The sequence below is a fragment of the Hippopotamus amphibius genome, chromosome 17 (genome assembly GCF_030028045.1).
Source record: "Hippopotamus amphibius kiboko isolate mHipAmp2 chromosome 17, mHipAmp2.hap2, whole genome shotgun sequence".
In the NCBI taxonomy this organism is placed as follows: Eukaryota; Metazoa; Chordata; class Mammalia; order Artiodactyla; family Hippopotamidae; genus Hippopotamus; species Hippopotamus amphibius.
Window position 1 is genome coordinate 57,498,853 of NC_080202.1, and position 24,810 is coordinate 57,523,662.

Sequence of the window (24,810 nt, forward strand, 5' to 3'; positions counted from 1 at the left end):
TGAATTAAACTTGGGTTCCTGAAATGTTTCATTTGAGGGGAAAACAAAAGCTCGGATGCATGAAAAAAAGTTTGAAAATTATTATTCTTAGTAGCAAGGCACTGATTCCCTTTCGCTGTGTGACTGTGAGCAAGTCACTTTACCTCTCTGGGCCTCAGTTTTCTTCTTTGTAAAATGGTAGTTGGATCAGGTGAGTCTTTCCTAACCTTTCATGTGTCATGGAACACATTAAAAAATGTATATGTCACTTAAGGACAAAGCAAAGAGGAAGGTGGCAGCCTGGGCACTCTGCCCAGCCCCTCCCAGCCACGCAGGTACTAGTCTGTAACTAGTCTGTAACTCAGACTTGTCTGTAACTAGTCTGTAACTCAGACTAGTCTGTAACTAGTCTGTAACTCAGACTTGTCTGTAACTAGTCTGTAACTCAGACTAGTCTGTAACAAGTCTGTAACTCAGACTTGGCTTACCCACAGGAAAGCCTGAGACCTGACTGGCTCCAGGGCTCTTGCAGCTTTGACCCCCAAGACCCCCTCCTGCGATCATCTGAGATGTGGCCGCTGAGACAAGAAGAGGGGACAGGGCGGGGCAGGGGGGGAACATCAGGTTTATTGGTTTCCAGCTCCAGGTGGCAGCACTGGCCAGGACTCCCAGGCTGGGGTAGGGGTGGAGCCAGAGCCTAGGACACTTCCAGATCTTGCCTGGTCCTAGAAAGAGTGCAGGGAGAGGTCCTCCTCCCCACACACCCCTTGCCCCATACCCCAGGGTCGTGCTGGCAGCGGATGTGCACGCCCTGATTGTGATTTAAAAACTCAACCTGGAAAAATAACTTTTGTGAAAATTCCACTCTGGGGCCAGCAGGGGAAGGGGTAGTCAAATGGCACAGTGACTGCCAGCCTGGGGTTCATTCCCGGGGGTCTCTGGGCAGATGCATGCGCCGAGCCCCTCCTCCCCATGTCTCTAGTGGGGCTTCAGGACAGCACGTAGACCTCCAGCAGACTGGAGACAGCATGCATGCGGTAGAAGATGCCGAAGGGCAAGCAGATGTTGACGATGGCCGCCCAGAGGGAGTAGCCATAGAAGTCCACCTCCACGGTGTTGCTGAAGTGAGGGCGGGCCCCGAAGGCAGGCATGATCCACAGCTGCAGGGAGAGAAGAGTGTCAGGACCTGGCCCGGACCCGTGCCTGTGGGTCGTTCTGTGGGCTTTGCTGGGGGCGGGGTGGGTAACAGGATGGGGGTCCCAGCCCTCTGGTTTTGTGGACAGCGGGGGCTGGGTGTGGTTGGTTGGGGACCTCCAACATCCCAGGCAGGGCCTGGTGCTCACTAAGGAGCTCAATAAATGTGCCCAACTGAGCAGGGCTAGGGCTCCCCCTGTGATCACATCTCCCACCCTCAGTATGGCCCACTTGTGGGATGGGAGGAGGGGAGAAGAGGTTTCAGTAGATGACATGAGAATTTGGAATGAATGACTAAATCAGTAGCTCTCTCCGGGAAAGATGGGTACAGGGTGGTGGTGGTAGAATCAGACAGGTCCAGGGCAGGAAGGTCGGGATCCTGCCAGAAGGCTCCCTCGCCCTGGCCCTCTATGAGCTCTGCTGTCTGGCTCCACCCCCACTCCCCACCCCATTCCCAGGTCTGGGAGGAGGTTGAAGCTGGAATCCTGCCTCATCTCTGGCTCTGAGCTCAGATGGTTCAGGTATGGGGCGTGAGGCAAAGAACACAGGCTTCTGGGCTAACCCCGCTCTCCCCACCCCAAATGTATCACATCCTTGGGCACATCACAGCCCAAATCTGAGTCTGCTTCTGTCCTATAAAATGAAGGAGATGGAGATGATGCTCTCAGAGTTGATCCAGGCTCAGAAACCGGGAGCAAAAGCAGCCTCCCAGGTGGCTCCCAGCCTGTAAGCTCAGTCTTGGGAGAAGGTGAGGGTGGGGCCGGGGCTGGGGGCCACACCAAAGTGGCCCAAGACAGGAGATTTTGAGCTTTATTGCTTCTACTGGTAGGTCAGAGATGGGTGACTACTCTTTTTTGTTTGTTGGTTGGTTTTTTAAAATAGGTTGCCTGTAGGAGGGACAATATTCTCAGTGGGGACTTCAGCAAGAATGCTCCTCAGTTAGGGCGTATATTTCACATACAACCCACTGGGGTGGCATCCCTCTGGAGATGTGTTCTATACTGGGATATACCCACATTAAGGCTGTTTTCTATATTAGGGGTATTTTTCTAATAGAGGTTACAGCTAAAAGGACTGTCTTTATATTGAGCAAAACTTCATGGAGGTGCACTCTCTATTTGGGATGTACTCACAGGGGTACATGTTTCTCTGTTAGGCATTTCCCTCCTGGGGATTATATCTACACTGGGATCTTTCTCTATTGGGTTGGAGCTATACTAGGAGTATTTCTCTATCGGGATGCACCTTCACGAAGATGCACCTGTTTTCGTACAGGATGTGTATTTGTATTGGGCGAAGACTGCTGCCATACAGAGGAGTTTCTCTTAGAAAGGGGCTTTGCTGAATTGCCAGGGACGGGGTGGCTGTTGTGGATGCTCCCCTCCCGGCCAGCCTGCCCCTGCACTCTGCTGTTAGAGCACTCACACTTACGCTGGTCTGTGCCACTTCCTGTTGCTGCTCCGATTATTCTAAGAAGCAGGCTGGTCACAAGTTCCCAGGAGGAGTCACACCTCCCATCTGGGAGTGAAGGCCGCCCCCCACAGCTCCGTCTCACCTCCTCCCAGCCCCCATGGCAGCATTCCCTGGGACGCCCTCCAGCTCCATCTGCTGCCTGGATGCCAGAATGCTGGGATCTCATTCTCCCTGTGCGCCCTGAGATGCTGTTTGCCTCAGGGCTGCACCTGACTCTCCCTGAACCTTGCTCCTTTCCTAGAGAGCCATACGCTGCTCCAGCGGGCTGGGGGCAAGACACAGAGGGCCAGGTGAACAAACCTGAAAGAGCATCCTTCCTGGCCTTCTCTCCCCCCCTGCCCACCCCTGTCTCTGCCCAGTTACTCACGATGATGTTGCAGAGAAGGAGAAACAGAGAAATGTCCTTCAAGCACCGGCGTCTCCAGTGGCTCTTGGGGGCCAAGATGATGCTCACTGCTTCCTGAGGTCCTGCTGGACTGGGGGTGGGTGGGCAGGCGGGCAGGGTGTGGAGGGCGTCCAGGTTGGCAAAGGTAAGGCCGTGGCAGGGCTCCTTGGGAGGCGTATCATGAGGCTTAGCCCCGGGGGGGCCCCGGTGGAGGCTCTCAATGATGAACACGTTCTGGAAGATGTGCTGGGCAAGCATGAGCAGGGAGTGGGCTAGGTTGAGCCCTGCCAGCAGGTCCCTGGGTGTGCCTGCCACCACAGCCACGATAGAGTAGTAGGAGATGGCGTACTGCCCCAGGGCGGCACCCATCAGCAGGGCCACGTCCAGGGTGCGCGTGGGGTTCTTATGGTGATCCATGGTTCGGCGGTCAAAACGGTAGATGACTGAGCCACTCAGGCTGACCAAGGTCATGAGCCCCAGACAGATGATGTTGAAGCTGTAGTAGATGACCAGGGCCTGCTGGGTGCGGCCCCTCTCCCCGCTCACTTGGACCTCGTAGATGATGAAGACGGCCAGCCCTACCACGAAGATCATCAGGCCCAGGAACGGGCCGGCAAAAAAGGTCTCCCTGAAGAGGCTGAGCGGGGATGGGGTGTGGCTGTGGCCGTGGGTGGAGGAGGCCAGCAGCCTGCCCACGTTCTTCCACATGACATAGAGCATGGTGGAGGCAAAGAGGCTGTACTCGATGTTGAAGGGATACAGGTAGAAGTAGCCCTGCTGGAAGATCTGGCAGACGGCTGTGTTGCAGGAGCAGTCTTTTCCGGCTGCGCTGCCCGCACGCTCCACTGTGGAGAGAGGGGTGCAAGGTTGTATGGCCTCTCACCTTCCTGGAGGCACCCCATCTGAAGAATCTCACTCCTAGACCGTCCCTTTGGAAGGGCAGGGTTGCTATCTGTCACCACCGTATTCCAAATGCCTATACAGGGCCTGGTACAGTCATTCAAGCCACAAGTATTTATTGAGCACCTACTATGTGCCAGAAACTGTGGGACACATTAGTAAACCCTAGCCAGGGCTCAATTAAGAAAAAAAAAATCTGAACTGCAGAACTGCCTGCTTCATCCTGTCCCATTCCTTCAGAGAAACACTTCCAACCCTTCCCTACCGGTAATGACCCCTGGCTGTCCAAGATAGTCAAGGCTCCGGTCCTAATAGAAGGTGGCCCTCTTGGCAACGCCTAAAATGCAAGCTTCCTTGCAGCTCTCCCCAGCATCTGACTCAGCCAGAAAGCAGCTGCTGTGCCCAGCTCTCAACTGTGACCTCCTCTCACTTTGGTTTGTACCATCCTGTTATGAATCTCATCCTTCACCCAGAGTGTGCTCTGCTCTGTAGGATAGATACCTTGACCTTGGCAAACATCTCTTTTGACCCTCGGAACTATCTTGGCAGGTTTTGCAGAAGAAGGAACTGAGCCTCACTCAGGGGAAGTGGCTTGTGATGGTGGAGCTGACACAAGTGATGTGACTCTCACCCCTGAGGCAGGTATCTCTCTGTATCCTGCAGGCCCAGCAGGTTAGGTAGCCCACCTCCCTGGGCTGGTTTTAACCATCCTTGGGAACCCTCTGTATATGCAGGGTGGCCCTTTTCAGTCCTGCTGGGCTGGGGTCTCCTGAAGGCCTGGATCCATGCTTTCTATTCCTGGACCCTCCCACACTGGGTGTGTGTGTGTATTCAGGAGAGGTCCAGGTGGACTTGGTCATCTAGTTTGATCCTGGCTGGTGTGGGGGAAGTCCTAGAGAAGTCCAGAGAACCAGGACCAGGGGGACTGTGGGCCTGTTCTTCTTCAGTATAGCATATCGGTTCAAAGCAAAGATGGATCTCAAAACTAGGTCTCCAATTTCAAGCTCTGTGACCTTGGGCAAGCCACTTAACCTCTCTATGCCTTAGTTTCTGCATCTGTAAAATGGGAATACTAATAGCACTCATCTCATAGGGATGTTGCAAGGGTTAAGTACGATGGTGCCTAAGACACTTAGCACAGCACCTGACATGTAGAGCTCAGTGAATTGTCACCACTGTCATTGTCAGGCACTCCCTTCTAGCCCACACTTCCACCATTGAGCCACCCTGCCTCCCTTCCCCTCTTTCTAGCTTGATCACTCTTGCCCTTTCTTCCTGGAGCATGGATCCCTCCTTTGGTGGGATGGAGACCTGGACTGTGGGACCAAGGCTGTACTGTCCAGGATGGAAAGATGCTCCCCTATACTCTTCTTCCTGGGTCACCCACATCTAAACTTCTTCAGAGGCACAGCCTGGAGCAGGTGGAGGTCGCTGGCCTCCACCTCGGCCTCCATGCCCTCCACAAGTCCACAAAGCACCCAGCCTGAGGCCTGACTGCCACGGGGCCAGGGTTGATCTGAAGCGGGCACTCACGGTCCAGGGCGAGGCGGGTATGGCTGGTGTTGCTCTGAGAACTGTTGTGGGAGTGGGCCTGGTGCACCGATTCATCCACCACGGCTGCCATCCAGATGGCCAGGTTGGTGGTGAGTGTGAACATGAGACCACATCTGTTTGGGGAGGGAAAGCAAAGAGGCCAGTGAGAGTCTTTGGCTCATCTTGGGTCCCCAGCAAGGTGGGGAGCTGGGGATGCTATACTGGGAGATGGCACTGAGAAAAAAGAAAGCAGGCTGGCCCCTGTGTGAACAGGGAAGCCGAGTTTGGAAGGAACACAGCCTGGCCAGGATGCCTTCCAAAAGAGGGCTGGGGTGTGCTGGGGTTCAGGCCACGGCTGCTCCCTCCCTTTGGGGAAAGGACATTTGTATATTACACACACCATCCCAGCAAGGACCTCCCCCTCCCAGCACAGGGTGGTGGAAATCAGGCTGACAAAACCAGGGGGCCTTGGCTGAAACCCACCTGGGAGCAGAAAGAGGACCCATGCCCCAGGTTGGGATGTGCTCATCTCATGCCAGGTGAGCCCGGCACCTGGGCATGGATACTGAGCCATGGACATAGAGCAGGTACTCACCGAGTCAGATCCAGGTGGATGTGAATGCAGTCTTTAGCGGAGACCCAGAGAAAGTAAGTCTGTGTTGAGAAAGAGTGGTGGGGTCATCTACTCTGCAGACGAACTCAATCCGGGAGTGCCTGGGTCCACGCCCAGCACTATGCTTTTTCTACCCCAAGAGCCCTCCTACTACGTGATCAGGTTTATTTCATCTTTACAAAGTGAGAGGCAAGCTTTTCTCTCTTTCTCTTCTCTGGAGCAATTTGTCCAAATTGTTTTCTGTTCTTTAAAAGTTTGCCAAATGCCACCTGTAAACCCTGGTCTTGGTGATTTCTGTTTCTTTGCAGGGTGGAGGAAGTGGAATTTTGACTGCCTAGTTATTCCTGGGAGCAAGGCCAGCTTCAGGCAAGGTCTTGTCCAAGGTAGAAAGGATCTAGGGGGCTTCTCAGCTCTCTTTGGCAGCATCTTCGGCCCCGTCCTCATCCTTTGTTGCCCTGCAAGTCCTTGCTCTCAGCTGGCTGCCCACAAATCCTTGCTGTGGTGTTTATCGATGTTGGGGTGTCTGTATTTCCATTTTGCCTGAGTATCCGTTAAAGTCACAAAATGTAAAATTAAAATGATATAAATGCCAAAGTCACAAATGTGTGAAATGATGGAAACCTGGGGAGGCACAGATGATGTTTCAAGAGAGGGAACCATACATGTGGTTCTCCTGGGCTGGGGTCTGTTCTGGTTCCAGGTAAGACCAGTCCTGCCTCAGCTCAATGAGAAGATCTTTCCAAGTGTCCTTTATGCAACACGTAAAAACTTGAACTTTTTGAAAAATCCCATATACAGGATGCCCTATTTCCAGAATGAATTCAGAATATAGAGGACATGGCTGAGGCCAAGCTGGCCATGCCCATGGCAGGACCCTGCGCTGAGACTGTTGCCCTCTATGGGCACCCAGGGAGGGCAGGGCAGGTTCTAGGAGACAGAGCAGCTGCCACAACTGACACCTCCTAGGTGCTAACTACTGGCACTGCTTAAGTTGAAATGAAACCACAGGGCCCCTAAGTAGGTGCTCACATTTGGATATTACTTCATTACCAAGTGCTTCCGGATTTATGGACTCTCATGTGGTCTGCACTACAGTTCTGTCCCCACCCTAAATGATTGCTCAGAGTAGAAGAGGAGTGGAGCCCAGGTCTCCTGACCCCATGCCAAGTGTTGGCTCCTTTCTACCACCCTCAGGGATACTCCTCCTACCCACCTGCACAATGACAAATACAGCCTGGGTGAGAGGGTACAGGATCTTGATGGCTGACTGGCACCCAAAGAAACTGGAGTAGTAGCCGATTTTGAAGACATCCATGATGAGAGTGCAGATCCCAAACAGCACCAGCCCACCTGGGAATGAGGGGTGGAGGGCAGATTGGAGAGGCGGGAGAGAAGGATTATAGATTTGAGGATGGATGGCTAAGTACTTGGATGGTTGAGTGGATGGATAGATGAATGGGGTAGGTGAGAGGATGGTTGGAAGGATGGATGGATGGATGGATAGATGGATGGATAGGTGGATGGGTGGATGGAAAGATGAATATTTGATTGAGTGGGTGGATGGATGGATGTCCTAGTGAGCCCCCATCTTTTTGGGGCTGCACAGGTAAGGGGAAGGTCCCTAGATAGGCTCTTTCAAATGCAGCTGTCATCTGTTTTCTGCTCTCCATCAGTCTCTCCCACGACCACCCTCTTTCAATCTTTAGACAGGGCAAAGTTCCACTCCATCCCCCTCTTCCAGGACTCGTTCCCTTCCTCTTCTCCCTCAATTACAGCCCACCTAACCCTCAGACACATCTAGTCTTGGGGGATGGGGATTTCTCACCGGTCTACCTCGAAGGGCACCCAGCAATTCCTGCCAGAGTCCCAGCCTCCAGCTCCCCTCCTGGCCCACCCCCCGTGCACCCCCACCTCCCCTGGCACCTCGGAGCCAGATGGGGCCTGCGTGCGCGTCCCGGTAGGGGACGGCGCCGGGGCAGCGCACGGTGCGAAGGAGGTAGAAGAGGATCCAGAGCACAGCCAGCAGCATCATGGTGGTGAGCAGCGCAAACACGTCGGTGTCATACACCGCGACCTTGTTGAAGGCTCCGCCGCTGATGAGCGTGCAGGCGAGGAGCAGCACGTTCACGGCCAGCAGCACGGACAGCAGGCGGCCGCCCTTCTTCCACACCTCGCGGGGGGCTGCCCGCGGTGCCGGTGGGCTCTCCTTGGGGCCCGTGGTCAGCTCCTCGGACATGGCAGGGGAGACTGGAGGAAGTTGGAGGGGTCACTGTGGGGGAGGAGCGGACAGGACTCCAGGTCAGCCTCGAGGGCTCTCCTTCTCCATCTTATCCCTAGATTTGGGGACCCGGAGGGTGGGGGCTGCGGGTGGTGAAGGAAGGGCTGGGAAGGGGAAGAGAAAAGGCGACCGTGCGGGGCTCGCGCTCGACGGGAGGAACGGAGAAGCGGCTGCAGCGCCTTCGGACCCCGTCCAAGGTCCCCACTCCCCAAATCTGTCGGCCGGCTAGCCCGGGGCACCCACCTGGCTGGGCCGGGAGCCCGCGCTGAGCTGGGGGTCAGGGGGCGGCGAGTGTGTCCTCTCTCTAACGCCGGGTTGGACGGGCGCTTTATACCGGGGAGGGCAGGGTGATTTACAGCCGAGGGAGCTCAGCTCCATAAACCTCTCAGTCTCACTCACATGATCCATCTTTTTTCCGGGCTGAATTTAGGGAAGAGCGTGCGGGAGCCAGATAAGGTGAGATTTATATTTACCCTTTAAGAGGCGCCCCCTCCCCCGCCGCCCTGTCACCTCGGCGCAGCCAGGCTCGGGCGCGGCCCTGCACTGCGGCACCCAGAGGACATCCCGCCCCCGGCGCCCACCGCGCCCTGGCGCCCCGCGGTCCCCACGCCCAGAGCCCTGAGAGCTGACGCTCAACAGACGCCCCAAGGGCCCGCAGGCACCCCGACGCCCTCCCAGCCCCCGCGACCCTATCCCTTTGTGCTCCTCTGTTGCTGCCCCAAGATCGGGACCCTCAAGTCCCTTGCCCGACACCCTCACAGTGAACGAAGTTCCCTCTCCCTCCGTCCCTTCCCCCGGGCCCTGCTCCTCTGGATGCTGCCAAGTAGGACGTGGGTGCCAAGTTCTCGGCCAGTCTTCTCGCGCCCCCTGCTGGAGCGCGGCTGGCACGCCTCGCGGGAGCGGGTGGCGGCCGGGACAGCCGTGTCCCGATCGCTGACTGTGGGTCCTCATAACCCTCCTAGGTCTATTGTCCAAGGGGTCAGGACTGCCCTCGGACATCCCTCCCCAGCCCTTGGCCCGTTCCCTTTACGCGCAGAGACGTCGAGGGCCGCAGCGCCGGGGCTTGAGCGAGGACAGACCTCGCACTGTCCCCACACTGGACCTCAGGGGGCGGGACGCTGGGGTGGGCACTTTTGGAGAGAAGCCGGGCCCTGTGTGCTCGGGAGCGGGGTCGGCAGCAGGGAGTTTAGGACCCAGGGGCAGCCCGGGGCGGCCCTCTGGGCAGCGGGAGATCCCTTCCCCCCCCCTTCCCCGCCGGGTGAGCGGCTCAGATGTCCGAGTAGCGGCGGCTCTGGCCTCCGCATCCTCTGTCTGCGGCGGCGGGGGCTGGCGGTCCCGGCCCCTGCCAGGCCCCCTCCCCCAACCCCATGCCTCAGCTCTAACCCTGCCCGCCCTCCCCCGCGGGGGGCATTTCCCCGTGTCCCCTGGCCGCCCGGTCCAAGTCAGGCGCCATGAACGACCAGTACCACCGGGCGGCTCGGGACGGCTACCTGGAACTCCTCAAGGAGGCCACCAGGAAGGAGCTGAACGCCCCCGACGAGGATGGCATGACCCCCACCCTCTGGGCTGCCTACCATGGCAACCTAGAGTCCCTGCGCCTCATCGTGAGTCGAGGGTGAGTGGCCCCCTGGTCCTGCCCAAGCCCCGTTGAGGAGGGCTGAGAGTCTCAGGGCCGCTCTAGGCCCCTGAGACACCCCCTCCCAACTCCATGGCATCTCCCCCGCCTCCAGCCTCTCCCCCCTTCCCTAGGACAGACCCTAAGGTGGAACCTTAGAGACTGGCAGTCGTGGGAGGAGGAAACAGGCCTGTGACATTTGTGACCTGAGTGTGGGGCTAGGGGGAGAGGGCCTGGGACTTGGGGGGTCCATGATTGTGGGAGGGGCTTCAGAGTGAGGAGAAGGTGGGAGGGATCTCCTGGGTGGGCAGCACCTGGACAAGAGTGAAGGGCACAGTGAGACTGGGAGAAAAGGAGCAGAAGCCTCAGAGGGGCCAGAGGGGGGGCTGGGAAAGGAAGCGCTCTTTACTGCCCACCCCCCAGCCTGGGGTCCAAGGGGTCCTCCCAGGCAGCGCCCACACCTCCCCACTCACTGGATTTCACACAGCGCCCTCCCTGCTCATCCCTGGGATTTATGGGCACTGTCCACAGTACCAAATGCCACTCGGTTCAGACACCCCATTAACTCCCTCTGTGTCCCTCCCCCACCAAGGGCTCCTCACCCTCCCTTTGGAGTTGTCTGGGGGAAGGAGTGGGCATTGGATCCAGGTGTCGGGCCAGGGAAGGGGTTTGGAAGTAGCAGTTGAGGGATGCGGTGTCCAGGGTCACTGACATGGGCTCCCTAGGACTGAATGACCCTGCGGACACCTTGCCAGCCCCAGCTGTTTACTAAAGACAAGTCAGGTTGACCCGGACACCAGGGTGGCCTGGACAAGGAAAAGGGATGTAAGAGATGCCTCAGGAGGGTAATAGGAACATCTCAGGCCCTGGGAAATCGTGGTGGAGGGAAAGGGATCTGGCTGGCCTGGCGCGAGGCGCTGGCCTGTGGTTCGAGCATGGGGTAGGTGGGCAACCCTCCTTTGCCCTCCCTCCAGGGCTGCTCCCCGGGCCCAGCAACAGGCAGGAGCAGCCCCTAAGACCCGACAGCTGAGCCATGTGCCAAGAGGCCGAGACTGGCCCCTGTCCACACCAAGAGGCCACACAGTGATCCTGCCATCCTGCTTCCCCTTCGGAGAGATTCGTGGGAGGAGGGGACAAGGGGGCCTCCCCTTGGTGCACCAAACCCCCCAGCTCCTACAGAGGGCAAGGGTTGGTGCTTCATGGGGTGTGGGCCAGATGCCCAGCAGCTCCTGTCTCATAGGACTTGAAGACCAGTAAGGGAAGTGAGGAGGGGGATGGGGGGGTGGGGGTGGGGGGAGGAGCAGTTGAGACAATGAAATGATTCTTCCTCAAGCCCTGCGGGGGTGGCCTCCTCATTAGCGGGTGGCTTCCTCATTAGCGTGGGGCAGAGGGCCTGAGCTAGGCCCTCGAGGAAGGGGTGAGCTTGGAGGAGCCAGTGGGGAGCGTGCGCAAGGGGAGGGGCACATTCTGGCATGGAGTGTGTTGGAGGGGGCTGCGTGGGTCCCCTGGACAGGCCCGAGCCAGCCTGCCTCAAAGGGCTCAGGAAGATGGGGCAGTCCTGGGAGGGGAGGGCAGCTGGGCCCAGGTAGCAGACTGCGCTCCCCTTCCCTCCGGTCCTGGCTGCCCCCACACTCCCCTCCTGGCCCAGGCCAAGACCTGACACCTGCTCTCACATGTGGCCTTGCCAGGCCTGGCCCTGCTCCCTGCAGACATGGCCATGCCCAGCGACGCGCAGGCACGTACCCTCACACTCTCCGGCAGGGCTCAGGCCCAGCAGGCACCACCCTCTCATCCTCTTTTTCGGTCACTCGCGCACTGGCAGCCACACTCACTACCATGCCTGCCTAGAGACCCAGACTCGGCCCTGGCCCACCACCTCTCTGGGCCAGCTCCCCGCCGGGCCCCATGAATAATTCACTCCTTTCTCTCTGGGCATCAAATATTTATCCCCTGAGATTCCCCGCCTCCGATGTCGCCCCGCCCCCGGCGAACCCGGGGCCATCTTCAACCCTGGGCTCGCTCTAGGTGCGTCCTGTGGCTCCGGGCTGCGTGTCTCCCGGAGTCAGAGGAGCGGTCTCAGGCCGTCGAGTCCCTCTGGTGTGCTTGTGGGGAAGCTCAACCAGGCTGGGCGCACCCCCCTCCGGCAGCCACTGCCGACGGCCCGCCTGAGCTTGCGATGGCTGGTCACCCCTCCCCGCGTGTGCTCCCTGCAGGGGTGACCCGGACAAGTGTGACATCTGGGGCAACACGCCCCTGCACCTGGCAGCCTCCAATGGTCACCTGCACTGCCTCTCCTTCCTGGTGTCCTTCGGGGCCAACATCTGGTGCCTGGACAACGACTACCACACGCCGCTGGACATGGCCGCCATGAAGGGCCACATGGAGTGCGTGCGCTACCTGGACTCCATCGCGGCCAAGCAGAGCAGCCTCAACCCCAAGCTGGTGGGCAAGCTGAAGGACAAGGCCTTCCGCGAGGCGGAGCGGCGCATCCGCGAGTGCGCCAAGATGCAGCGCAAGCACCACGAGCGCATGGAGCGGCGCTACCGGCGCGAGCTGGCCGAGCGCTCCGACACGCTCAGCTTCTCCAGCCTCACGTCCAGCACCCTGAGCCGCCGGCTGCAGCATCTGGCGCTGGGCAGCCACCTGCCCTACTCGCAGGCCACGCTGCACGGCACTGCCAAGGGCAAGACCAAGATCCAGCGGAAGCTGGAACGGCGCAAGCAGGGCGGCGAGGGCACCTTCAAGATCTCGGAGGACGGCCGCAAGAGCGTGCGCTCGCTCTCGGGCCTGCAGCTGGGCAGCGACGTGATGTTCGTGCGCCAGGGCACCTACGCCAACCCCAAGGAGTGGGGCCGCGCCCCGCTCCGGGACATGTTCCTCTCGGACGAGGACAGCGTCTCCCGTGCCACACTGGCGGCCGAGCCTGCGCACTCGGAGGTCAGCACCGACTCAGGCCACGACTCCTTGTTTACCCGCCCGGGCCTGGGCACCATGGTGTTCCGCAGGAACTACCTGAGCAGCGGGCTGCACGGCCTGGGCCGAGAGGACGCGGGGCTGGACGGTGCGGGCACGCCGCGGGCTCGGCTGCAGAGCTCCCCCAGCCTCGACGACGACAGCCTGGGCAGTGCCAACAGCCTGCAGGACCGCAGCTGCGGGGAGGAGCTGCCCTGGGACGAGCTGGACTTGGGCCTGGATGAGGATCTGGAGCCCGAGACGAGCCCTCTGGAGACGTTCCTGGCCTCCCTGCACATGGAGGACTTCACCTCCCTCCTGAGGCAGGAGAAGATCGACCTCGAGGCGCTCATGCTGTGCTCGGACCTCGACCTCCGCAGCATCAGCGTCCCCCTGGGGCCCCGCAAGAAGATCCTGGGGGCCGTGCGGAGGCGTAGACAGGCGCTGGAGCGCCCGCCGGCCCTGGAGGACACAGAGCTGTGAGTACCCAGTGCCTGCCCAGGGATGGGAAGATAGGGCTTGTAAGGCCGCGGGGTGGGGGTGGACCTGCCTTTTTTGGGAGTGGGAGGGGGACAGTAACTAGGTCACAGTCCATGACAAGAGGCTCCACTTATTTATCCTCAATTCGGAAAAAGAAGCTGCAAGTTTACATTGCTGATGTAAAATACACCTCGATTTTGAGCATGGCAAAATGCAGGAAAATGGGTGTCTTCATATGTCTGAGACCCGGTAGTCATAGTCACCACAGCCAGGATGTTTTGAGCCCTCCCATCTCCCGAGTACTGGAGATGCCCTTGCACAAGGCCTCTCATTTAATCCTCTCCAGCTCTCCTGTGCAGGGGCTATATCATCCCCATTTTACAGGTGAGCAAGTGGAGGTTCAGAGGGTTCGAGTAGCTCCCCCAAGGTCCTTCTGCTGCTCACTGCGGAGCCAGGCTTGATCCCTGGTCTGTGTGGCTCTAGAGCCTAGGGACAAGGTGATTCCTGTGGGATGGAGGGTGTGGCAGCCAGCCATCTCCCCAAATGCCCAAGCCCTCAAGGCAGATATTTTACCTGCGCTGGTCCCTGAACCCTGTAACTGGGAACGTGAGCAAATGCTCCCAGCAGGGCCAACAGCGGCCTTGAGGGCAGAGTTGTCACGTTCAAAAATCCATCATGGGGAGCCCAAGGCTGCTGTCACACTGGCAAAGCTGTGGGCCCACCCCTGCCCTGACTCTCCATCCTGGCATCTCACAAGCCCCACAAACGCTGCCACCCCCTTTTGGTATCTATGGCTTTTACCCTGCATGGCTGGGCAGGGGTGGGTGCAGGGGGAAGTCTGGTTTAGAGTTTGGAGGAGGGGGAGGGCATCCCGATGCCCGTGTCCCCATCCCTGACCATCAGCCTGCTGAGAGAGGGTAAGTGGTCCACATAGTTGGTCCCAGCGTAAAATGAAGTCTTCAAAGGCCCTTATCCGAGGTCTGTTTCTGTCTCTTTCTCCACAGATAACAGGGGCTCCTCTCTCCAGACCAAAATGAGTTGCAAGTTGCCACAACCCACGGTGCGGCCACGAGGTCCTCACAGGTGCCAGCCCTGCAGCTCCCCAGCCCCTCCCCAGGAGCAAGGACCATGTGGGTCATCTCCCTGAAAGCCTGTCCACACTCTGCAGCAGAGGGTATGGCCTGAGGCACTGGAAAGCCAAGGGAGTGACCCAGAACATCAATTCGGAGGGGTCCCGGGGCCCCTAAGCCCCCCATCTGAGTGGCTCTAAAGGACATGTGCATTTGTGGAAGGCCAGCCCCGGTGCCAGGGCAGGGGCCACCAGATGACGCGCCTGTCAAAGCTGGATGGGAGTGTGTGTGTGTGGGGGTGGGCACTGCCTGTCCCAGGGGCCATGGTCTGTCCCCACCCCTCCTCCGAGGATCCTACAGTCCCGCTCAGTCTGAAGACTCACCTCCTACATTTTTGTGAAAGAAGAGTTTGGGTTGCCTCCCCTCCCCCCATACATTCCAGAGAGGAGGTTCCCAGCTAGACTCTTCAGCCAAATGCCCTAGCTTTGGTCCCCACCCAGCCCTGAGCATGGCCAGCCCCCTTCCCCTCCTCCCACTGGCCGTGCTGGGGAGTTGGAGTGCCAGGCTGGGCTGGCTGGGGGGTGGCTGGCACCCTTCCAGCTCAGCCCGGGGTGGGGCCCAGGCTGACTGCGCCCTCCCTACCCTGTCCTTCTCCACTCACTCTCTCCTGGGTTGTACAGCCTGGCTCCCCCCCACCCCCAGGGGTCCCAGAGGGTTGGGGCAGCAGATCTAAGGTGCTAGAGCTACTGGCTGCAGTATTATGGCCCCGAGGCTCGGCGGGCGTGCTCTGGGTGGGGGGAAGGCATCTGCCAGCTGGCTCAGAGCCTCCCAGGCCCAAGCCGGGCAGAGACTGGGTGTGGTTGGGTGTCCAGCCTAGTGTAGGCAAGCCCTGCGATGTAGACATGGGAAGCCTGAGGATGAGGACAGTCTAAACTGCTGATTGTCCCCAGGTCCCCAGGGCTCTGGGTTAGGAGGTCGGTTGGTGGATTTCCCTCGAGGTCTGGAAGCAGCTGGGTGGCTGCCTGGCTCTGAATGGGTAGTGGGTAAGGGAGAGCTCAGCATGGGTCCCTGCTCTGTTAAGCTGGTGATACCAGGGAAAAGGCCAACCTCAGAGGGTCCACAGACTGAGGTCACAGATGTAGGAGAGTCACTCAGGAGCCCACACGGGTGCACATATACACCCCATGCAGATGTGCCCTTCCTCGTCTGTCAACAATGGTCCCCCCACCCATCCCCGACCTTCAGCTTGGGAAGCAGCTACTGGGAGCATTACCGCAGCGCCCAGCTCCTTCCTGGGCTCCCCTTGGCTGCTGCAGGGGAGAGAGAACCCCCAAAGAACGCCACAGGCCTCCCTCTGGTGTGTCTGTGTCTGAGTGTGGGCCCCCAGGCACACATGCTCAGAGCCGGGGGCGTGATGGAGGTGGTCCCTGTTCCCACACTGAAGGCTTGGCCACCTGCCACTGCCACCCTGAACCCAGCGCGGTCCTTCTCCCCGTTGTCTGGGCCTGGGCCTGGGGCCACCCCCAAGTGCCGACTCGACTTTCCTGGAGCCCCAGGTGCTGCGCTTTCTCTCCTGTTCCCTGTCCGTGTATGGCCTCAGCCCATCCCGCTTCTCTCAGTGCTGGGGTGGGGCGGGCTCCCTGATGCCCACCACTGTCCAAAGCACCCCTCCCGCAGGCTCATTATAAATTTTGTAGAGAATGTTCTGCATCCTTGTCACGCCTATGTCTTGTTTTAATTATTTGGGGATGGGAGATGGATAGGGTGAAGAGAACAAGAGGGTGTAGGGCAGAGGACTTCCCTGTTGGTCCAGTGGTTAAGACTTTGCCTTTCCATTGCAGGGGGCACAGGTTTGATCCCTGGTCAGGGAACTAAGATCTTGCATGGCATGGCAAAAGAAAAGAAAAGAAAAGAAAAAAAAGGAGTGGGGAGAGGGAGAGGGTCTTTCTGGGCCTATGAGGATTTGGTCCTCTTCCTTGGAGGGGGTCCTGGGATAGATGGTAGGGCACTGCCCCCCTCCCCCACAATCCCGTGCATCTCTGCAGGGTCTTCCTTTAGCCCTGAGTCTTCACCTTGCTCTCTCTCTGGACCCAGGATTTAGAGCTGATGGAGAGGGAGTGTTCAGAAGAAGTGGGACAGGAGAGCCCCCAGCAGCTAAGTGAGGATGATGGTCCAGCCCTGTCCCCTGTAGCTGCTGAGGGCAGGTCAACACTTCCTGCCTTCCCACCAGGTCCGCCTGAGCTTCTCCAGACATGGGCAGAAGCCGTACACTAGGAGGCTGTCACCTATCACCAAGGTCCCATGAGCCCTGATCTTAAGGCCTCAGCCCACCCCTGGGAGGCCTCCAGTGGGGTCTCCATGTCCTTCATCACCCCCAGGCAGCTCATGGAGCAGCCCTATTTAGAGCCCTCCCTCCTTTCTCCCAGAAGTAAGGCTTCCCCTTAAGCTGTAGAACAATGGCCTCTGTTTTCTCAGTCAAGTCTGGGGAAGGGCCCTGCAGTCATTCTGTTTCATTCCTTAAGGCTGCTGGGCCAAGTGCTTCTGCCAAGGGCACTTCAAAACAGCCCCTTCCCTCAGCATCATCAGAAAGGTTCCTGGGACATTAGTGCAGCAAGATTGCCTAGCAACCATGTAGCGGTTCTAGGCCATCTCCCTCCACTTTACAGATGGAAAACCTGAGGCCTAGGGAGGGGAAAGTCCAGACCCAGAACCCAGACCTCCTGACTGCTGCCACGCTTTCCTCACCCCCAGGAGGCCAAGGGCGCCCGTAAAGACACGAGATTCTGCCCTCGGATGCTCCTCGTGGTTCCTCTGCCCTGCGACCCCTCCTGGCCATTCTGGTCACTGCACCTACGTCACGGCAGACCAGCCTCCCGGCGCCGCCGGTCCCGGAAAGCTCGTGGGGTGAGGACTCGCAAAGACGGAGCTGGAGACTAACCGGAAACAGTGGGGGCTGGGGTCTCCATGGGTCAGTGTGGCTGGGTGGTAGAAGCCTGGGGTCCAGCAGCAGGCCGCGGGTCCAGGAAGCCTGAGGGGACTTTAAACACAATGAAGGGAAGAATTTTACACGGTAGGGATTCGGTTTTCTCTACTCGTTGCCCTAAAAATATAGATCAAGTTTAGGGAAATTCTGAAAAGCTAGAATAATCAATGGTTCTTAGCTTTGGGGAATTAGAATCTGGTGCCAATATGGATGCTGGCCCTGGAAAAATGCACATTGAACACGTACACACTCATATACAACTTTCCTTGTAATTCCAGACAGCTCCTGGAGCCGGGGAGGTCCAGGGCCATCACCTTAAGAAGCCTTAGTTAAGGACTTCCCTGGCGGTCCAGTGGTGAAGTCTCCCCGGTTCCAATGCAGGGGGCACAGGTTTGATCCCTGGTTGGGGAATAAGGTCCCACGTGCTATGCGGTGTGGCCAAAAGATTAAAAAAAGAAGACGGAGAAGGAGAAGAAGCCGTACTTAGACTGCTGTAAATTTACATCATAAATGGGATTACTGATTGGATGGACATGAGGCTGGGGGAATGAATCAGAGGCAGGAAGGGTCTCCGGGTCCTCGTCTCATTTTACAGATGAAGTAACTGAGGCCACAGGGCAAAGGGCTGGCCAAAGAGCACAGAGCAGCCAAGTGGGCAAAGTGACGCTAGGTCTCTTCATGCCTCCCATGGTGCCAGCTGCCTCCTGTCCCCATGTTAGACCAGTCCTGGACTGCACCATACCCCTGTCCTCCCAGCATGTGCCTGTGTCACCTGCTCTGCCACAAGCCTGGGTTGTGCGGCAGGTGGCCGTACTCAGGAGACAGCCAGATGTGGGCAGCAAAGCTGACTCTGCCCCTTTGTAGTTGTGTTGTGTTTCCTAGGGCAAGTTACCCAGCCTCTCCCAGTCTGTTTCCTCATCTGTAAAACAGGTATTATAATTCATTATAATATATCAATAAGTGTTAACGCCACAGGTCATTAGGAGGGTGAAATGACGCTGCACGGAGAGCGCTTAACACGCTGCCCGATAGTGACGGCATATCAGTTGCTCATGATCACAGGTATTGGTGATCTGAAACAGCCCCATGGGGCACTGCTTGCATCTGTGCTCCCAGCTGCCCAGTAGGTGAGTCCTGGGCAGTCCCAGGGAGCAGTCCTGCTTTTCTGACCCCTGCAGGAGAGTGAGCCCCGGCCCCACCAATCACACTAGTTCCTGGAGACGGCTCTGCGGGCATCCTCATTGGACCAGCAGGGGGCGTTGACCGTCCAGCCAGTGGTTAAGGAATAGTCAGCGAGCCAAGGATGGGCCACCATCCAGTGGAAGGACTCCGGGAGGTTGAGTTAATAATCGATCATGACGAAGCCTCCATAAAAATCCCTAAAGACGGGGTTCGGAGAGCTTCTGCCTTGGTGAATGCTTCCACGTGCCAGCTCCACGTGGAGCTGGGTACAGAGGCTCCTGCACTTGGGACCCTTCTGGACCCTACGAGTATCGTCATCTGGGTGTTCACGCTTTATAATCTGCTTTATAGTAAACTGGAAAATGTAAGTAAAGTGCTTTTCTGAGCTCTGTGAACTGTTCTACCAAATTATTGAACCTGAGGTGGTAGGTTGTGGGAACCCCTGAATTTGCAACCAAGTGGTCTCAAACCTAGACAGGCTGGCTCCCACTGTGCCGTGTCTCATCACCATGGAGGGCATGTGTGGAATGCCTGCTCAATGTCAGCACTTTACGTCTGTGATTCCAGTGAGCCCTCACGACAGCCTTATTTAATAGTGACAGGGGGTTATTAAACCCATTTGACAGAGGAGAAAACCAAGACTCCAAGACACCAAGTTGTTGCTCAGGTCACATAGCCAGTAAGAGCACAAACAGGGCCTGACTCCTCGTCTGTCTGCCCCTGGACTGGTTGCCTCTCATGGCCCCATTTCCTCCGAGAAGGTTGAGGGCAGTGAGTTCTCCCTGGGTTTCTATTGCTGAGTGACTAAGTCCTATGGGATCTGGAGCCCGAGGTGGGGAAACTTCAGGCAAGTCCATTCAGAGCCACGAATGCCTGGTCTTTAGAGAAAGCCCTTGGGGCATGCAGGGTGGTGAGCCCTGGAAAGCCTTATAAAGCTGCAAATCCCACGGGCACTATTTCTATTTTCATTCACTGTGGTTTCTTTATTCCACAGGCCTGGGTGGGTCTGCAAGGGCAAGTGTTCTGAGGGCTGCGGGACCCTCTCCCGGCTCTGGATATACACACATCTGGGAGGTTGCCCCACTGGATCCTGAACAGTAGTGGGTGGGTGGGGGAGGGGGCTTTCTCCCGGGGCAACAGCAGCTACCAGTGGAGTCCAGCCCCTGACCCCCCGGAGCACTGCCCCATGGGGGCTCCCTTTACCCCACAGAATCAAACCACCCCTCACAGCATCATCTCTTCAAGGCTTACAGCAGCCACCTGAGTGGGGCAAGGGCAGGAAGGCATTATTTACAAGCCCCATTTTATAGATGTGGCAACTGAGGTTCGGGGGAACAATGACCTGCTAGGAACCGCATAAGCCAGGACGGCTAGTCTGGGCCGTTCGCACTGCTGCACGCGGCCAGCTGCCTTCTCAGACCATGTATCTAGCACTTTCTACATATCGGTCACAGCAAACCCACGAGAACAGTATTACTGCCCCGCCTCATAGGTGAGGAAACCGGGGCTCAGGCAGGTGAAGTCATTTCTCCAAGCCTCTGAGTGCGGAAGTGTCAGGGCTGTGGGATTCATACCCAGCTTCTGGCTCTTTCCATGGCAGCCCCCGCCTCCCTGACCCCATTCCCTGAGCCACCTTCCCCGGAGCTCACCTGCACAAGGGTGGCTCAGGGGTTCCCCAGGTCAGAGGCTGGCAGGGGCTCAGCTGGCAGGACTTGGGGAGGTGGGATGGGGGACAGGTGGGCCTCACTGCCTCTCTTCCTCTGTTCCTGTTGCCCCCTCCTGCTCAGCCTCTCAGCTACACCACTGACTGCTCTCTGCCCATGTGCCCGTGTGTGTGTGTGTGTGTGTGTGTGTGTGTGATGTGTGAGGACCCTGACGTGGATCTGCGTAAGCATGGGGTGGGTGTGGTGGACCCAGAGCGTCCTGTGAAGCTTGTGTGTGTTTGTGAGCCTGAGTGTGCTGTGTGACTCTGTGGTGTTACTCATTTATCTTTGCTGCGGGGTGTCCACGTTTCCCAGAGGAGGGGTGTGTGCATGTGTGTGTGTGCGTGTGTGTGAGCACACACTCACAGAGGCGCCGTGACTTTGTCTAGAGGCTGTTTTAGATTCCTCCTCCCATCTATTATCTATTTTTAGGGCCCCAGCTCCTTTATTTTTTTTAATTGGAATATAATTGCTTTACACTTTTGTACCAGTTTTTGAGGTACACCAAAGTGAATCAGCTGTATTTATACACATATCCCCATATTTCCTCCCTCCCGCGACTCCCCCCCACCCTCCCCATCCCGGCCCTCTAAGGCATCACCCATCATCGAGTTGATCTCCCTTTGTTATACAGCAACTTCCCACTGGCTATCTATTCTACAGTTGGTAGTATATATATGTCTGTGCTACTCTCTCACTTCATCCCAGCTTCCCCTTCACCCCCTACACCCCCCAGCCTCATGTCCTACAGTCCATTCTCTGCATCTGCATCCTTATTCTTGTCTTGTCACTGGGTTCATCAGTACCTTTTTTTTTTTTTTTTTTTTTAGATTCTGAATATATGAGTTAGCATACAATATTTGTTTTTCTCTTTCTGGCTTACTTCACTCTGTATGACAGACTCTAGGTCTATCCACCTCATTACATATAGCTCCATCTCATTCCTTTTTATAGCTGAGTAATATTCCATTGTATATATGTGCCACATCTTCTTTATCCATTCATCTGCTGATGTGGCCCCAGCTCCTTTCGACTGAAAGGTGGAAGCTCTGGCCACCCACCTCCCCTGGCCCCATCCCTCACTGTGAACTGAGGCTTCACACAAAGCTTCCTCCAACGTCTCTCTCTCTCAGTGACTGGCTTGCTGGGGGTCAGAGCCCCAGGGGAGGGGGTGGGCAGTGAGGGGAGAAGGACCAGTGGTCCAGAAGGCAGTGAATGACCAATCTACCTTTGGGGGCTGTCAAGGTACCGAGGGGCCTGGGGGGCCCTTCCCCTGGACCACGGTGCCCAGATTGGACTCACAGCTCTGATACTACTGGGAAGACCAACTTGCTATTCCAAGCCTTGGTGCTTTTGTTTGTAAGTGGGGATAATTATACCACCCTTCATAGGCCAGTTGTGTGGATAAACTACATAGAGCACTTAGCTCAGCCTTGACACCCAGTAGGGAGAGGACCAGCCCAGGGACCTGGTGGAAGGGAATCTGGGGATGGGAGAGGGCTCCATGGGCATCAGCCCAGCCTGGGCCTCCCTGAGCTGGTGGCAGAGAGAACTGCCTTGCCGGCTTGTCCCCCAAATCCCCTTTCCATTCTCATCACACCTTCTACACAGTAATGCAGAGCAGAAGTGGGAGGCGTCATCACACTCCTGAACCCTAGCCCTCTACACACACACACACACACACACACACACACACACACACAGAAAACATGGGCGAGGAGGAGAGGAAAAGAGAGGGAGTAAGAGCATGTTCAGGCCCTTTTCTCACTGGAAATGGAAACCATTTATGAGTATCATTACTGATAGCAATATATGTTAGATTTAAATCATATCAATAGCCAACATAACACTATGTTATAATTACAATGGTCCAAGGGATGGCATTAGTGATAATGTACCTACCTTGAGGATTTGCCCTTTTGTTACTTCCCTGGTAAAATATATAGTATCACCTTCCTCCACTCCGAATCACCTTCTCAGAACACCGAGGTCCAGAGAAGCCAAGTGACTTACCTAAGGTCACACAGCAAGGACTAGAACCTGGGTGTCTCTGTGTCCACAGCCCTGCTCCAGACACTATTCTCGGTTGCCTCCACACCGTGCAAGAAACTCGGCCCTTACCCGCCTCCAGCCCTGGCACTGGCCCCACCAGGCCCCCTTCACACCCTTTAGGCTGTTTCATACCCCAGAGTCGCTCACACACTGGACTGTGGCGTTGCCCTGATGTCGGGGGAGGGACCAGATGACCCTTGGAAAACGTCATGAGGCGGGAGTGTATGTTGCTAAGCTGCAGCCTTGGGTTTTCTATTACCCATGTTGCTGAGGAAGCCTGGGCCTCTGTTCCTGTGAGGTGGGGATGGACTGAGGGCCCCAGGGCCTCTGCAGCCTCCCCACTGGCTCAAGGTCAGGCCCCTTTCCCTCACCCCTCTGGGCCATCACCAACCTGGTTCGTCCCCGCAGAATGGTGAGATGGAGGCTGCAGGTAACTGTGGAGGCTCGGGGGAGGGTCCTTAGAGGCGAGGCAGATGCCGAGACGTCCTCTCTGTGTGGCCCTGCCCTGCTGTGGCCAGAAGCCCTTAAGGTGCTAGTCCCACTCTCAGCAGACCAAGATCGGAGCCAGAGGCCAGGCCACTTCTCCCCTCGCTCCCTCAGCCCCACCCCTGTGAATAATACCACTTGTCTTATGGAGCTGGTCCTCACCCGGCTTTGATGATTTGGGAGGTGGCATGAATGGGTGGAAGATGAGAAAGGGTTAAAGACCCAGTCACCTAGGCTTAGAGCACAGAAGTGGCTGCACTGCTGGCAGGAGGCACCTTTCTAATCCAGCTTGTGCCCCCCAGCCTCCCAGTCCCAACCCTTCAGGTCTCCAAACCCATCCCTGACTCTCAGCATCCCCCTCCAGGCCCTGGGGACAGGGCAGGGACCCCTCCCACCCTACCCCAGCCACAACAATAATTAACCCCAAGGAACCCCAGCAAATAAAGATCTGGATCGCAGAAGGGATGAATCATTGCTGCCCTGGGGTGGGGAGCTCCGGAGGTCCCAGGAAGGCCAGACCCATCATCATCTAACACCACACGCCTCATGCTACTGATGCCTGGGTAGGGCCATGGGCACCCAGCCCCTTGGGATCAGAGAGGAGGCTCACTTGTCTTGGGCTTGGACTGGAGTCTTCTCTACCATCTAGTTTTTAAAAAAATATTCTGTTTATTTATTTATTTAATTTATTTGGTTGCACCAGGTCTTACTTGCAGCAGACGTGCTCTTTAGTTGTGGCATGTGAACTCTTAGTTGCAGCACGCATGGGGGATCTAGTTCCCTGACCAGAGATTCAACGCGGACTCCCTGCATTGGGAGTGCCAAGCCTTAACCACTGTGCCACCGGGGAAGTTCCCATCTAATATTTTTTTTAACCTTTTATCTCTTCCTTCTATTCTCTTGAGTCAGGTTTCCTAATCTTCCCACACATCCATCTAATCATTTATTCAGCAAATGTTTACTGAGCACCTACTAAGTGCCACGTACTGTGCGAGACCCCAGAGAAGCAGGGTCATCCAAAGAACAGGAAGGACCTCTCTCTCCACCAAGTCCCATCCTATTCTCCTTCAGGTAGCCTGTTCTGACTCGCACAGCCTGTCCGTCAGCTAGTAAGTACTGAGCTCTGGTACAAGACACTGTGCTGGGCCTGACGGGCGTGTGAGTGTGTGCTGGGGGGCGGGCAGGCTGGCAGTTATGGAGGAGGTTCAGGGAAACATAAGGAAGGCGTGTGCAGGATTGGGGCCCCCGGGAAGCTCCCAGTGCAGTTGGTGATGGGACCAAGACTGGCTGCGTGGTTGTTAATACCACTTGCTCTTCGCGGCACACAGGAAGGCTGCAGTCCCAAGTCTATCTGTGGTTAGGTTGGGGCTATACGCCTGGGCTCTGGCCGAGGGGATGCAGATGGAAGTCATGTGCACCACTTCCAGAGCTGGAGCTAACACTACCTTTCCATGTGTCTCGTCCATTCCCACAGCAGTCATGGCAGCCTGTGTTGGAGGTGGACGCGTCGGAGGGTGGAAGGAGCCTGAATCTCCAAGTCCCCGCCTGACCCACAGCAGACAGTGATGTGAGCAAGAAATAAACCCACATTGTGGGACTTCCCTGGTGGCACAGTGGTTAAGAATCCGCCTGCCAATGTAGGGGACACGGGTTCGATCCCTGCTCCAGGAAGATCCCACATGCCACGGAGCAGCTAAGCCCGTGCACCACAACTATTGAGCCTGCGCTTTAAAGCCTGTGAACCACAACTATTGAGCCCATGTGCTGCAACTACTGAAGCCCACGCACCTAGAGCCTGTGCTCCACAACAAGAGAAGCCACGGCAATGAGGAGCCCGCGCATCACAACGAAGAGTAGCCCCCACTCACCACAACTAAAAGAAAGCCCGCGCACAGCAAAAAAGATCCAACACAGCCAATAAAATAAATAAAT

General features: G+C 57.1%; 2 protein-coding genes across 6 annotated transcripts in view; one reads left to right on the plus strand and one right to left on the minus strand.

Moving 5' to 3' along the window:
* USH1G (USH1 protein network component sans) overlaps nucleotides 1-17,322 on the plus strand; it is an 18,911-nt gene extending 1,589 nt beyond the window's left edge. Inside the window, exons 2-6 of one of the 5 annotated variants that reach the window (XM_057716994.1) lie at nucleotides 7,853-8,113; nucleotides 8,786-8,811; nucleotides 9,318-9,970; nucleotides 12,184-13,401; nucleotides 14,407-16,160. In XM_057716994.1, the coding sequence (XP_057572977.1) occupies nucleotides 9,807-9,970; nucleotides 12,184-13,401; nucleotides 14,407-14,410 (1,386 nt within the window). In that variant the 5' untranslated portion in view covers nucleotides 7,853-8,113; nucleotides 8,786-8,811; nucleotides 9,318-9,806 and the 3' untranslated portion in view covers nucleotides 14,411-16,160. Of the gene's footprint in view, nucleotides 1-7,852; nucleotides 9,971-12,183; nucleotides 13,406-14,406; nucleotides 16,161-17,223 lie in introns of those variants that run through there. The other 4 variants (XR_009050094.1, XM_057716993.1, XM_057716997.1 and 1 more) reach the window with 4 other exon arrangements.
* On the minus strand, nucleotides 969-8,313 carry OTOP2 (otopetrin 2). Its single transcript, XM_057716998.1, has 6 exons — nucleotides 8,001-8,313; nucleotides 7,291-7,427; nucleotides 6,060-6,118; nucleotides 5,465-5,598; nucleotides 3,014-3,876; nucleotides 969-1,139 (listed from the first exon to the last, which is right to left on the minus strand). Exons 1-6 carry the CDS (start codon nucleotides 8,311-8,313, stop codon nucleotides 969-971), a joined length of 1,677 nt encoding a protein of 558 aa, XP_057572981.1.
* Nucleotides 17,323-24,810: the final 7,488 nt, after the last annotated feature.